The 13,969-nt window shown below is 44.6% G+C and overlaps 1 protein-coding gene across 8 annotated transcripts in view; it reads left to right on the top strand.

Moving 5' to 3' along the window:
* The window catches only part of LOC308577188 (uncharacterized protein), a 47,933-nt gene that overhangs the window by 11,005 nt on the left and 22,959 nt on the right, over positions 1 to 13,969 (top strand). For 2 of the 8 annotated variants that reach the window (XR_014003500.1, XM_081177227.1), the window contains one exon: positions 210 to 1,071. The exons of 5 other annotated variants lie outside the window; for them this stretch is intronic. Coding sequence is in view for 1 of the 3 variants with exons in the window: in XM_081177227.1 (XP_081033353.1) it covers positions 210 to 239 (30 nt within the window). In the remaining 2 variants the exon portion in view is untranslated. One more of the 8 variants, XR_014003499.1, reaches the window with a different exon arrangement.

Below are 13,969 nucleotides of genomic sequence, written 5' to 3'. Positions count from 1 at the left end.
AACTTCATAATTCTTAAGGGTTTTCTTTTTTCCTGAGATAACATTCTGTATTCAGAGTGTTCTCTCAGGTTTTGCTTTTCACCTTGTTGCATTGGCCAAAAAAAAGGAAAGGACGCTGGTGGTTGGCGCTCCTGGTTTCCAGGACGGGGTTCAAGCCCCTGCGGTGTCCCTGCTTACTTCCAATGCAACCTCTCTCTCTCCCCCTTAAGAACTACGTGAAGCGCAAAGTGCTCCTCTGACGCATCACTGGTGTGTGTCTAAGACAAGGTGGATGACATGGATGATTCCCATCCTAGCACTGCTTGCCATAGGGAACAAAATACATACAGGTGAAACTTGGAAAATTAGATTATCGTGGAAAAGTTAATTTATTTCAGTAATTCAACTTAAAAGGTGAAAGTAATATATGAGATAGACTCATGACATACAAAGTGAGATATGTCAAACCTTTATTTGTTAGAATTGTGATGATTATGGGATACAGCTGATAAAAACCCCAAATTAACAATCACAGAAAATTTGAATATTGTGAAAAGGTGCAGTAGCTATTCAATCCATAACACCTGCAATGGGTTCCTGAGCCTTTAAATGGTCTCTCAGTCTGGTTCAGTAGGAAGCACAATCATGGGGAAGGCTGCTGACCTGACAGTTGTGCAGAAAGCCATCATTGAGACCCTCCATAAGGAGGGAAAAGCCTGAAACAGTAATTGCAGAAGAAGTTGGATGTTCCCAAAGTGCTGTATCAAAGCACATTAATGGAAAGTTATGCGGAAGGGAAAAGTGTGGAAGAAAAAGTTGCACAAGCAGCAGGGATGACCACAGCCTGGAGAGGATTGTCAGGAAAATACCATTCAAACATGCTGGGGACTTTCACAAGGAGTGGACTGAGGCTGGAGTTAGTGCATCAAGAGCCACCATACACAGACGGATCCTGCAGATGGGCTTCAAATGTCGTATTCTTCTTGTCAAGCTGCTCCTGAACAAGAAACAACGTCAGAAGCATCTTGCCTGGGCTAAAGAAGGAAAAAAAGAAGAACTGGTCTGTTGCTCAGTGGTCCCAAGTCCTCTTTTCTGATAGGAGCAACTTTTCCATCTCATTTGGAAACCAAGGACCCAGAATCTGGAGGAAGAATGGGGAGGCACACATTGCCAGATGCTTGAAGTCCAGTGTGAAATGTTGATTTGAGGAGCCATGCCATCAGCTGGTGTTGGTCCACTGTGCTTAAGTGAACTCGCCCCATTACTAAAACTGGTGGATGCTCACAGCCGTAAACTAAATGTATCAAGAATTACCATTCTTCTATATGCAGATGATATGATTGTGCTCTCATGAACTAGAATTGGCTTAAAGCGTTTGCTAAATGCCTGTATCTACTATTTGTCTAGAATGAGAATGAGCATGAACTTCAATAAAAGCAAAATAATGGTCTTCGGGAGTTCTCGTAAGATATATAGTTGGGTTTTTGGTGGGAAACATATCCAGCAGGTATTCAGATTCAACTATTTGGGGATCACTTTCCATCACAGGCTCCGGTGTTCCTCACACTGCGCAAGGGCGGTAAATGCCAGCCAGCTGTTTATGCAGGTCATATTGCACTTTTTTGCAACAAGAGGTAACCAACACATCCCTTCTGCCCTCAAGGTTTTTAATGCTAAAGTTAGAGCCAAACTGCTCTATGGAATTTCAGTCTGGATGTCAGGGTTTATCCAGTCAGTGGAACAAGTGCAGGCAGCCTTTCTGTTGAAGTTTTTCGCTGTCCCACGCTGTGTACCTTACGCAGCCTTGTTGTGTCTAGAGCAGTGTTTCCCAACCGGTGTTCCGCGGCACACTAGTGTGCCGCGAGACGTTGCCTGGTGTGCCGTGGGAGGGAGGTGGGCGAGTCGGGCGGCGAGAGGCGGGGCGGCGGCGGCGAGGAGAGGCCGCCCAGCGCGGGGCTCTCGCCGTCTGCCTGCCTGGCTGCCTGCGTGGCGCTGACGTCATGGGGCTGTAACGTGCCCCACATAGGCACACGCAGGGCGGCGAGCGAGCTCCCTCCCACATCCCATCGCCGGCTCTGCACCAGGCGGTAGAGCTCGGCGAAGTCGCCGCGCTGGAAGGCCAGCAGCGCGCGCGCCTTGGCCAGGCTCTCGCCCGCCTGCGCCTCCAGGCACGGTGCCTCGGCGTCGGGCGGCAGCGAGCCCAGGAAGCGGCCCAGCCGGCCGGGGTCGCCCGCCTGCAGCAGCGCCTTGCACACGCACGAGACCTGCTCCGCCGAGAAGCGCGGCGAGCGTGGAGGATCGGGCGCGGCGGAGGCCAGCCCCGCGCTTGGAGAGGACGCAGCAGCTGTCGCCAAACCCGATCCTCCTCCTCCTGCTCCGCCGCCGTCCTCTGGCTCTCGGCCGGGAGGAGCCTGCGGCGATGGGGCGGGCGCCAAAGTTGGCAGAAGTTGGCGCGCCTCCTCGGCAGCGCCTTCGTCCTCCTCCTCCTGTCTCTGCTCTCCTCCGGCGGCGGGGGCGCGCCGTCCTCCCCGGCCGGGGGGCTCGGCGGGGCCCGCGGGGAAGGAGGCCATGTTCGCGGCGCGCGGGATCGCGGCCCCCCTCGCCCGCCTTCGGCCCGCTCCCCTCCCCCTGCGCGCTGCCCTAGCCGTGCGGGTCTCCTCCCCCTGCGCCGCCGTCCCCTTTCCACATCCTAGGAGCCGCGGCCCGCCTACCGCCCCCGGGCTGCGGCGCGGCTCCCAGTCCGGGCTGGCCTCCGCCTCCTGGGACGCGCGCCCACCCCCGCGGCCCCCCAAACTTTGGAGCAACTCTCCAGACGCTTCTCCCCCGCCTCGGTCTCCCTCCTTTCCACTTCTCTTCCCCCCTTCCTTCCCTCTTTCTTTCTCTTTCTCTCCCACCCGCCTTTCCTTCTATTAACTTTCCTTTCCCCTCCCTTCGTCCTTCCTACTTTTACTCCTGGGCTCCTCCCCCCTTTGCGCAGCCACAAATCAATCTCTCTCTCTTTTTTCCCCTCTCTCTCTTCTTTGCTCAGACGCAAAAAAGTGCCGCTTTTTGGAAATCCGGACTGCTGTCCCTGCTGAAACGATACTTTAAAACAGGAAGAACCCACTGGCTCTTATTTCTGTTTAAAGCAGTAGATCCCGAACTCTTTTGGCCCACTGCCCCCTTGGTTCCACATCCCCCAGTGTCCCCTATGCTTACTCTATAGAAAGCATTACAGGGGTTAACGCGGCTCGCTAAGGAAGATATTAATAGAATTCTGCATTTGGGGGGAGACCCTAACAGTCATCTACCATTACCTTCTATGCTGTTACTATTTTTTTATTTTTTTTTACATAAGTAAAAAGTGACCTTTCCCCATCTGGCATGGTGGTGTGCCTCGAGATTTTTTTCATGAAACAAGTGTGCCTTTGCCCAAAAAAGGTTGGGAAACACTGGTCTAGAGGAAGGCCCACAGAAGCTAGAGACAGTTGCCTGGACCAGTTTTCTTTTATGCTGGCTAAACATTTGTTTTTCAGCAGACAAAGATACTTTACTTAGCAAAGTTTTGTCAGACCCCTTCCCTTCCCTTCTCCAGGGCTACAACTGTTTTGCACAAAGTTGGGGCAACTTGGGCTTTCATTTTTTTTAAAAAAAGATTTTTTATTTGCTTTTTTCCCAAGGTCAGAATACATCGTCAATAATACAGCAAAAGCAATTTTACAGAAAGAAGAAAGAAAGTTAAATACAAGAAAATTCACTTTTCCAAATCTTTTTTCATCATCAACTGGACTTCCCCACATCTGCCATCCCCTGTTTTCTTTACAATAAAAAATAAACAGCAAATTGATACCTTGTTTCATGTGTTTTTGTACTTTCATCTAATTATATACTCTATAATTTAAGCTTTTCACAGTCATAACTTAATTTCCATCATTTTCAAATCTCAATACTGAAGCATGTTTTTCCAAAACTTAGCAAATTTCTCAACATTCATATAACTTATAATGTTTTTGTAGATAGTCCTTAAATTTTTTCCAGTCCTCTTCCACTGCCTCTTCTCCCAGGTCTCGAATTCTGCCAGTCATTTCGGCTAGTTCCATGTAGTCCATCAGTTGCGTATGCCACTCTTCCAGCGTGGGTAGCTCCTGTGCCTTCCAATGTTTGGCTATAAGGATTCTTGCTGCTGTAGTTGCATATAAAAAGAAAGTTCTATCCTTCTTTGACACTCTCTGGCCTACAATGCCCAGAAGGAAGGCCTCTGGTTTCTTATGAAAGGTATACTTAAATACCTTTTTCAACTCGTTATAAATCATTTCCCAAAAGGCCTTCACCCTCGGACATGTCCACCAGAGGTGGAAGAATGTCCCTTCAGCCTCCTTACATTTCCAACATTTGTTATCAGACAGATGGTATATCTTTGCAAGTTTGACTGGGGTCATGTACCACCTGTATATCATTTTCATAATGTTTTCTTTTAAGGCAGTACATGCCGTGAATTTCATACCGGTGGTCCATAACCTTTCCCAGTCTTCAAACATAATGTTGTACCCAATGTCTTGTGCCCATTTTATCATGGCTGATTTAACTGTCTCATCTTGAGTGTTCCATTTAAGCAGCAAGTTATACATCCTTGAAAGCACTTTCGTCTTGGGTTCAAGTAGTTCTGACTCTAATTTTGATTTTTCCACCTGGAAACCAATTTTTTTTTTTTTTTTATAAAAAAATTTTATTGCGTTTCTTTCCATAGGTAAACAAATTTGTTTGGACAACAATATACAAGAAACATTTTCCATATATATAAAAAAAAACATAGAAAAAAGAAAAGATCTTTATAAAATTTTTTCGACATCTTTTTGGACCTCCTCGCATCCTCTCAGCATTGCGTTCATCATTCTAACCAATTCAGCAATTTATTATCTTATTTCCCAACTTATTATACCTTTGTATTTATTATATTACCAATTTCAAAAATTTGTAATTTAATTTTAACACTCTTAATAAACATAATATTTTGTTTCTAGTTTGTCTCATTTTTTTCCATCAATACTTACTTTATCATTTACTTAAAATAAATTGCAGAAGCATAACGTTTCTTAATCGTGCACAATCTTAACACTCAAACAACTTATAATGTTTTTGCAAATAGTCCTTAAATTTTTTCCAGTCCTCCTCCATTGTTTCTTCGCTCAGATCTCGAATTCTGCCGGTCATTTCTGCCAACTCCATATAGTCCATCAGCTGCGTCTGCCAGTCCTCCAGTGTGGGTAAATCTGGTGTCTTCCAGAACTTTGCGATAAGAATCCTAGCTGCTGTGGTTGCATACATAAACAAGGTTCTGTCCTTCTTTGGCACCTTCCGGTCCACCATGCCCAGAAGAAAGGCCTCTGGTTTCTTAGAAAAGGTATATCTAAATACCTTTTTCAACTCATTATGTATCATTTCCCAAAAGGCCTTTACTTTCGGGCAGGTCCACCAGAGGTGAAAGAATGTCCCTTCTGCCTCCTTGCATTTCCAACACTTATTATCAGAAAGATGGTATATTTTAGCCAACTTGACTGGGGTCATGTACCACCGGTATACCATTTTCATAATGTTCTCTTTCAAGGCACTACATGCCGTGAATTTCATACCGGTGTTCCATAACCTTTCCCAGTCCTCAGACATAATGTTGTGTCCTACATCCTGTGCCCATTTTATCATAGCAGATTTAACTGTCTCATCCTGTGTGTTCCATTTAAGCAGCAAGTCATACATCCTCGAAAGTACCTTAGTCTTTGGTTCTAGTAACTCCGTCTCCAGTTTCGATTTCTCCAACTGGAAACCCACTTTTTTGTCCATTTTGAATACCTCTTGAATTTGAGCATAATGTAACCAATCTCGCACCTTACCTTTTAATTTGTCCTGGCTTTGGAGCTTCCAATTGTCTCCAACTCTTTCAATCAGTTCCCAATATTTTGGCCAATAGGCCTCCATATTGGGCTTTTTTTTAGAAATCTTGGCTTCCACAGGTGATAACCACCTCGGGGTCTTGTTTTCTAATAAATCCTTATACTTCATCCAGACGGCAAAAATTGATTTTCTGACAATATGGTTTTTGAACAATTTATGAACCTTCGCCTTGTCATACCACAAGTATGCATGCCAACCATACACATTATCAAACCCCTCCAGATCTAGGACATCGGTGTTTTCCAACAGGAACCAATCCTTCAACCAGCAGAAGGCTGCAGCTTCATAGTACAACCTTAAGTCCGGCAGGGCAAACCCCCCTCTTTCTTTTGAGTCGGTTAGTATTTTAAATTTTATTCGGGGCTTTTTGCCCTGCCAGACAAACTTAGAAATATCCTTCTGCCATTTTCCAAAACATTCCATTCTGTCCACGACCTGAAGGGTTTGAAATAAGAATAGCATTTTTGGCAAAACACACATCTTTATAGCTGCGATTCGGCCTGACAAGGTAAGTTTCAATCTTGACCAGATATCCAAGTCTTTTTTAATTTCCAACCAACATTTTTCATAGTTATCTTTGAAAAGGTTTAAATTTTTGGTGGACAAGTATACCCCCAGGTATTTCACTTTTTTAACCACACTTAGCTCTGTCTCTTTCTGATACCCCTCTATCTCTGTAGGTGTCAGATTTTTGACCAAAACCTTAGTTTTTTGTTTGTTTAACTTGAATCCCGCCACCCGACCAAACTCCAAAATAAGTTCCAAAACTCTTTTTGTGCTAGATACTGGCTCCTGTACTGTCAAGACTAGGTCATCTGCAAAGGCTTTCAGTTTGTATTGTTTCGCTCCGACCTCTATACCTTGCACCAACTGGTCCTCCCTAATCATATTCAGCAATACCTCCAGAACAGAAATAAATAGCAGAGGGGATAAAGGGCACCCCTGTCGTGTCCCTTTTTCAATTTTGAACTCCTCTGTCACCACATTGTTTACTATCAATTTAGCTTTCTGTTCTGAATAGATTGCTTCAATACCATTTTGGAACGCCCTTCCCACTCCTATCCCTTCCAAGTTTTTCTTCATAAATTTCCAAGATATGTTGTCAAAGGCCTTCTCAGCGTCTATGAAAATCAAAACTGCTTTCGTACTCAAATTTGTCTGAAGTAACTCCAAAACATCAATAATATTCCTAGTGTTGTCAGACAAATGCCTGCCAGGGAGAAAGCCTGCTTGGTCCTTATGAATTACTTCGTTTAAAACTTTTTTCAGTCTATTTGCCAAAATATCAGCAAAAATTTTGTAATCCACGTTTAGGAGTGAGATGGGACGGTAGTTCTTAAGTTGAGTCTTTTCAGATTCCAGTTTTGGTATCAAAGTGATGAATGCCTCTTTCCACGATTCTGGTGCCCCCTTCCCTTCCATAATTTGGTTACATACCTCCATTAGTGGCTGGGTCAAATATTCCTTCAATGTCTTATAATATTTGGAGGTAAGTCCATCTGGGCCTGGGGATTTGCCTAATTGCATATTCTGAATGGCACTTTCAATTTCCTGTTGTGTTATTTTATAATTCAGGGCTGTTTGTTTATCTTGTGTTAGTTTTTGCAGGCCATGGCTTTTTAAAAATTGGTTTATCTCGGTCTCTACTTGGGGTCCTTGAGTAAACAATTTTTTAAAGTATCTCTGGAAACACTTTCTAATTTCTTCTGGTTTCTGAATACATTCTCCTTCAACCTCCAGATTGGTAACAAAGTTCAATTTTTGTCTCTTTTTCAACTGCCATGCCAGGAGCTTCCAACATTTGTTTGCCGATTCGAATGATCTTTGTTTCATCTGTTTAATTTTCCATTCAACTTCTTGATTTATCAATTTCGCATATTGTGCTTGATGGAACTTTATTTCTCTTAAAACTTCTTTTGATTTTGGATTTAGTCTCAACTTTTTCTCTCCGTCTCTTATCTTCTCCAAAATCTTGTCCTTTTTACCATTCCAGAGTTTTTTCTTGATGGTGTTCTGTTGTATCAGGAACCCTCTCATAACAGCTTTACTCGCGTCCCAGATTGTTTTCTTTTCCACCAAAGTATTCAAATTTATTTCAAAGTAATCTTTCAACGTTTTTTGGGCCTTCTTCACAATCTCCTGATCTCTAAACAAAGAGTCATTCATTCTCCATCTGAAGGATCCAGCTGGTGTAAGTCTCAAGTCTATTTTCAGAGCGTTATGGTCGGAGCAAGTTTTGGGGCAGATCTCTATTTTTTTAGTCTTAGGTGCCAGTCCTCTAGACATCCAAATTTGGTCGATTCTTGTCCAGGATAGGTGGGCCTCAGAAAAGAATGTTCCCTCTTTACCTAGAGGGTTCTTTGTCCTCCAAATGTCAATCAAATCCATATTGTCTGTAAGTTCAAAGAAGGTCTTTGGTAGTCTGCCATCTTTAGTCAAATTTTGATTTTGTGACTTATCCATATATGTGGAGACAACCCCATTCATATCTCCCATCAAGATGATGTTAGTATAGTCAATGTGGTCCAGCATTATCTCATGCAGCTTCTTATAAAATTCCGATTTCCCCTCGTTTGGTGCGTAGATTCCTACTATCAAGAATTTTTCTCCTTGTGATTGTATTTCAATCGCCAAAATTCTTCCTTGATCATCTTTATACACAAACTTTGGTGCTAGGCTCTCCTTTGCATATATCACTACTCCTCTTTTTTTAACCTTGTCTGATGAAATAAATTCTTGGCCTAGTCTCTTATTGATTAACACTCTCCTGTGGAGCCTAGTCACGTGTGTTTCTTGGAGACAGATGACGTCTAGTTGTTCCTTCCTCAATATATGAAAAATCCTTTTCCTTTTTTCGGGAGAATTTGCGCCATGAATATTCCAACTAAAAAGCTGCAGAGACATCCTGGATCAATTTGTCACCCCGTAGGGTTGTCTCCCTTGTCGTCTATGTCTGGAAGTGGATCTGGTTTTGCACCAGGCGTAGGAGGTGGCCAAGTACCTGCTGTTCCTTTCCGAAGGTCCTCCCCGTGATCGTTTAGGAACTTTTCTTGCTCTTCTGCTGTTCTGATTCTTATCTTCTTCCCTTTCAAAGTGAAAGATAGTCCTTGAGGGAATTCCCACCTGTAGGAGATTGTGTTGTTTCTCAGTAAGCTTGCCAGATCTTTGTATGTAGTTCTTAAGTCCAACAACTGTTTTGGTATGTCTCTGAAGATTTCTGCTGTCTTTCCCTGAATCACCAGTGAGTTTTTGAAATGCAGGCCGAGTATATTATCTTTTTCTTGCTTAGATCTCAAAATGATCAAGCAATCTCTTGGTTTATCCTTCTTGGCCACTCTTCCCAATCTAAAAGCGGTGACAATTTTAAAGTCCTTCTCTTCTGCTAGGCCCCAGAATTTGGATATTTCTGCCGTCAAGAAGCCAATCAGATCTTCCTTTTCTAATTCTGGGATGTTTCTAAGCCTGAGATTACTTTCCCTGTTTTTCAGCTCTGCCATGGACAGGTACGCTTGCTGCTCAGTAACCTGTCTGCTCAGTGGTCTTACTTCTCCTCTTAATTCCTCTATCCTTTTTTTGTTTTGGTCTGCTTTTGTATTTGCTTCCACAGCTAATTTTCGATTTTCTGTTGTAATCTTTTCAATGTTGCCTACTGCCTGTGTATTTTGAGCGACTTGGTCTGTCAGTCTATTAATTGTAGCTGTCACTTGGTCAAATTTAGCCGCTTGTTCCTCAAATTTAGCTGCTTGTTCATCAGCTTTCTTATTTAATGCTTCCAGCTGATCCAATATTTCTTTAGAAACAGGGTCTAGCCCTCCTGCAGCCATATCCCCAAAAGCTGGCTGTTTGGGTTGTCCTTCTTGCAGACCTGTCACAATTGGCACAGATGATCTACGTGGCTGCACAGGCAAAGTTAATTGCAAAAGTTCAGTTTGTTTTGCTTTCTTGCCAGCCCTTGTTTTTGCTGCACCACTCATTCCACAGCTGTCCAAATGTCAAGGTCAAATTGTAAATCCCATGGGAAAAGCAATCCAGAAAGCAAACATCCAGGCGCAAGAATTCCAAAACAACCAGCAGTTCTCAGAGACTAATAATTCCACAATCCAGCAGGGGGAGCTCCCCAGAAATTAGGGAGAAGGATAAAAAATTTCCACCATTAAGTTCCCAAAGAAAAAGTTAGGTAAAATCCAAAACAAGGGGGGGACCCTCTAAAATCACTTTTTAACTGCAGAGGGTAAAAGTCAATTACAGAGGTGCATGCAACAGTTCCTTTTTTATAACTTACAGAGTAGCCCGATGTAACTTTATATTTTTATATACAGTTACTGCAGTCTGATGTTACTTTATATCCAGGCAGCCCGAGAGCTGGGTATCGCAACTTTGTAATCCACAAAGAGTAGAGAGGAAAATCACAGTTTCTGTCCACTTATAGTACGGTTTTAACTTTCCTTAACTTCTAAGCAGTCAAGTCTGAATTTGCAAGGTATATTCCAACTTCTTTTAAACTCCTTTCAGCGCTTCCGCTTTAGAAAGTCTTTGCTCAATACTTTAAACAGAGCCGGAAGACTGACTTCCTTTTTAGCGTCTCCCGCTTTCAGCCGAAATTCACAAATTTAGGTCCAAATAAGGTCTCGGGTTTCTTACTCACGAGTGTGTTGTTTCGAATCAATTGTTCAAAGAAGAAAGGTCAGCGCTCATCAGCAGCAGCCGCGCGGCTTCACTTCCGCGGAAAGAGCGATGGATTCACAGCACCGCTACCCCCTCCACGTTCCGGAGCCCCTTACGGGGTCCCTTCTGCGTTTCCGAGGTCGCTCCTGGTGCCCGCCGAACCCCACGGCCACGGGCTCACTCTACCCGTGGTTTTTCTAAGTGGGTCGTCGCTATGCCGCAGCGTACGACCCTTTTCCGCGGAGCCCCTCTTCAGCGACTGAAGAGGACCGCCATTGCCGTTTCGCGCCGCCTCCGGAAGTCGCAACTTGGGCTTTCAGAGGATCTCCTGGGTGCTGTGGCTTTTCCAATCACCAAGGCCATGTTAAAAGTTAAAGAAAGTGAGCAGTTGGGTCCCACAAGGATCAGAACCGCTACTATTTCATTTATTCATTTTGTGATCTGGAATTAGTGCTGGAGACTATTGAAAAAGGAACTGAAAATGAAATGGTCAGTATTGTAATGTCCCTGTACAGTTCTATAGTGTGGTCCCATTTGGAACACTGTGTATAGTTTTGGGTGCCATATCTCAAACGAATATGGCATAGCTGGAAAAAGTGCAGAAGAGGGTGTTCTCGCTCTGTGTGGGATGGTCATTCTCTTCCATGGAGTGTGTGGCTTTGGGGGGGGGGTGCACAGTGATGGGGATGGCAGACACATTCCTTGCCAGTCTGATCAGCCAAATCAATCCTGGTGATCAACAGGGTGATAGATGTGGCAACCAGATTGCTCTTACATCTAGAATTGGGCAACCAAATGATTAAGGGGGTACAGTGCTTTTCCTCTGAGAAAAGGCTGAAGGGTTTGGAAATGTTCAGTCTATAAAAGGTCTATAAGAGGGTAGCAGACATGACAGAGGTTAGAAAATTAAATAAGATAAAGTGGTTAGAGAGAACTTTTCGTCACTCTCCCAAAATACTGACCTCAGGGGCGAAAGGAAGAACCACTTTATTCCATGAGAGATTAAACTGTGGAGTTAACTGCATGAAGATTTGGTGATGGCCACAGGAAAAAAATATTATTGGGACAAAAATTCTGGCCCACTGGTCTTATGTACCTGTTTAAAATTAACTTTCGGAAATGATTCCAATAAAAGAGACCATGCCAATGTATAGAGCTTTCTTAGTGACATTTCTGAGCAATTGCACAGAAAGGTAGAGACAGAGACACTGAATTAAAGCTGATCATTTAACATTTTCCTGTATAATTTTATATACATTTGTGCCAAGAGAAAGGAGAAATGGATAGAACTAGCAGGATACACACAGGTGAAGGGAGAACTGAGAAAATCAGAGCTTGGGTTCGATATTAAAAAACTATAATTTAAACGTTTACTGAACAGTCACAAAGATCAAATATGCACAACTTTCTTTTGCAGAAAGAAAGGTCATCCTGCAATTAACTATCAGCTTCATGCAGCCTTCTCCTCTGTCTGTCCACATGCTCATCACATGGAGACCTGAAAGCATAATGCAGAGAATTATATGCTGAACTTACATTCTTCATTCCTCCTTTCATAACAACTTTCCCTAAACATTTGTCTGATCTTTTAGGAAGATATTTCAGGCTTTAGGTGCTATCATAACAACAGGGCATTTTTGACAACTGGAAAAGGCACTTGAGGTGTGGTGTGATGGTTATGAGCGGTGGACTCAGTGGCGAAGCTGCAAGCTCTGGCACTGGGGGCAGACAGCATGTGGGGGCGTGGCTTGCGCGCATCACAGGAGGCATGGAGTGTGTCCTGGGGGCGTGGTGCACTGCATGTGGGGGTGTGGTGTGCATCCCGGGGGCGTGGCGAACATCCTGGAGACGAGGTGTGCCGCCAGTGGGGACGTGGTGCCTGGTGCGCCAAGAGGGCGCGGCACGTGTCCGGAGGTGGCCGCGATGGCACCTCAACAGAATGGTGGTGCCGGGTGCAGTGGGTTCACTCTACACCCCTTCCTCCGCCACTGGGTGGACTCGTAATCTGGTGAACCCGGTTCTCTTCCCCGCTCCTCCACATGCAGCTGCTGGGTTACCTTGGCCTAGTCACACTTCTCTTGAAGTCTCTCAGACTCACTCACCTCACAGGGTGCCTGTTGTGGGGGAGGAAGGGAAAGGATAATGTTAGCCGCTTTGAGACTCCTTAAAGGGAGTGAAAGGCAGGATATCAAGTCCAAACTCTTCAGGCTGCTATTACTGCACTAAGATACACTGTGGGACGAGAGAAACGGAGAAATCTGAGGGCTCCCTTGGACAAAAAACAAGGATACTAGCCAGGAATACCAGAGCAAAACAGCAGCCAGTAGGCTTGGTCTTTATTGAAGACTGTCGCGACAGGACTCCCACCTGCCACAAGGTGGAACAAGATGGAAGCCCCGAACAAAAGAGGCCCCAATCTTTTATTAGCTGCTAATCCCCATGTTACAACCCCCCCCAAACTACATCACGGTTACATCATGAAAGGGGAGGTCTGGTGGCAGTAATCGAAGCATCTTGGACCCTTCCCCATGGTTCTCCTTGCCCTCCACCAAACACCCATCAAGTGAAGCAAAAGAGATATTTGCATTTCCCTCTTTCCCAGCCAAGTTAATCACACCCTTTTCTCTTCATCTGGATTTGTTATTTCTGGAAGGGCTACCTCAGGTTGCCAGGAATTATCACTCAGGCAGAGGGGCTGCTGAGTAGCTGAGCTCACATGTCTATATGAATTTCTGAAGTTTTCCCAGTGAGCCAGTACATAGATACATTTATCAGTGAATTGTTACATTTGGTATTGTGCAGCAGAGGCCCTTTGAATAGATAGGAAGAAACTGTGAGGAAGTGTTTTGTGGGGACAAGTCACAAAAGCGATTGTGCTGATGTTGGTAGTGGGCTGCATGGGCATGAGATCTGCTGGAGGGACAACCCCCCCCCAACCTATGCATAAATTCCTGCAACAACTTAGACTGCACTCTTCCCCAAAACTGGACTGGAAAAAGACAACTGCAACATGCTTAGGTCACAAGATGATGCAGGTGTTTCCCCAAAACCATCTGCATTTGGGTGACTCAAGTGGACTCAAACAGTGACATGAGACAGCCACTGTAGCATCAGAGTGGAGGTAACTAAAGAAAAGATGATCCCTTGGGGGGGGGGGGCTAACCAAATCTGCCCCCCTTCCCACACATCTACCTGTGAAGATGTTGGTGTGCTGGCAATCAAAAAATGTGTGGGGAGGTGAGACAAGGTTTTTTCTTAGCTATACATGCAGGGAGGGAGCAAAACTGCAGTAGAATCATGCCAGCACCTCAGTGGGCTTACCTCAGCCCAACTGGCTGCAGTGTAGGTCTGTGAGGCCCTCACTTCATTTATAGTCCCCTTTCTCCCCAGTGGGGAC

Source organism: Podarcis bocagei (assembly GCF_964188305.1).
Source record: "Podarcis bocagei genome assembly, chromosome: 17".
NCBI classification, from domain to species: Eukaryota; Metazoa; Chordata; class Lepidosauria; order Squamata; family Lacertidae; genus Podarcis; species Podarcis bocagei.
This window is presented reverse-complemented; position numbering and strand designations above follow the sequence as displayed.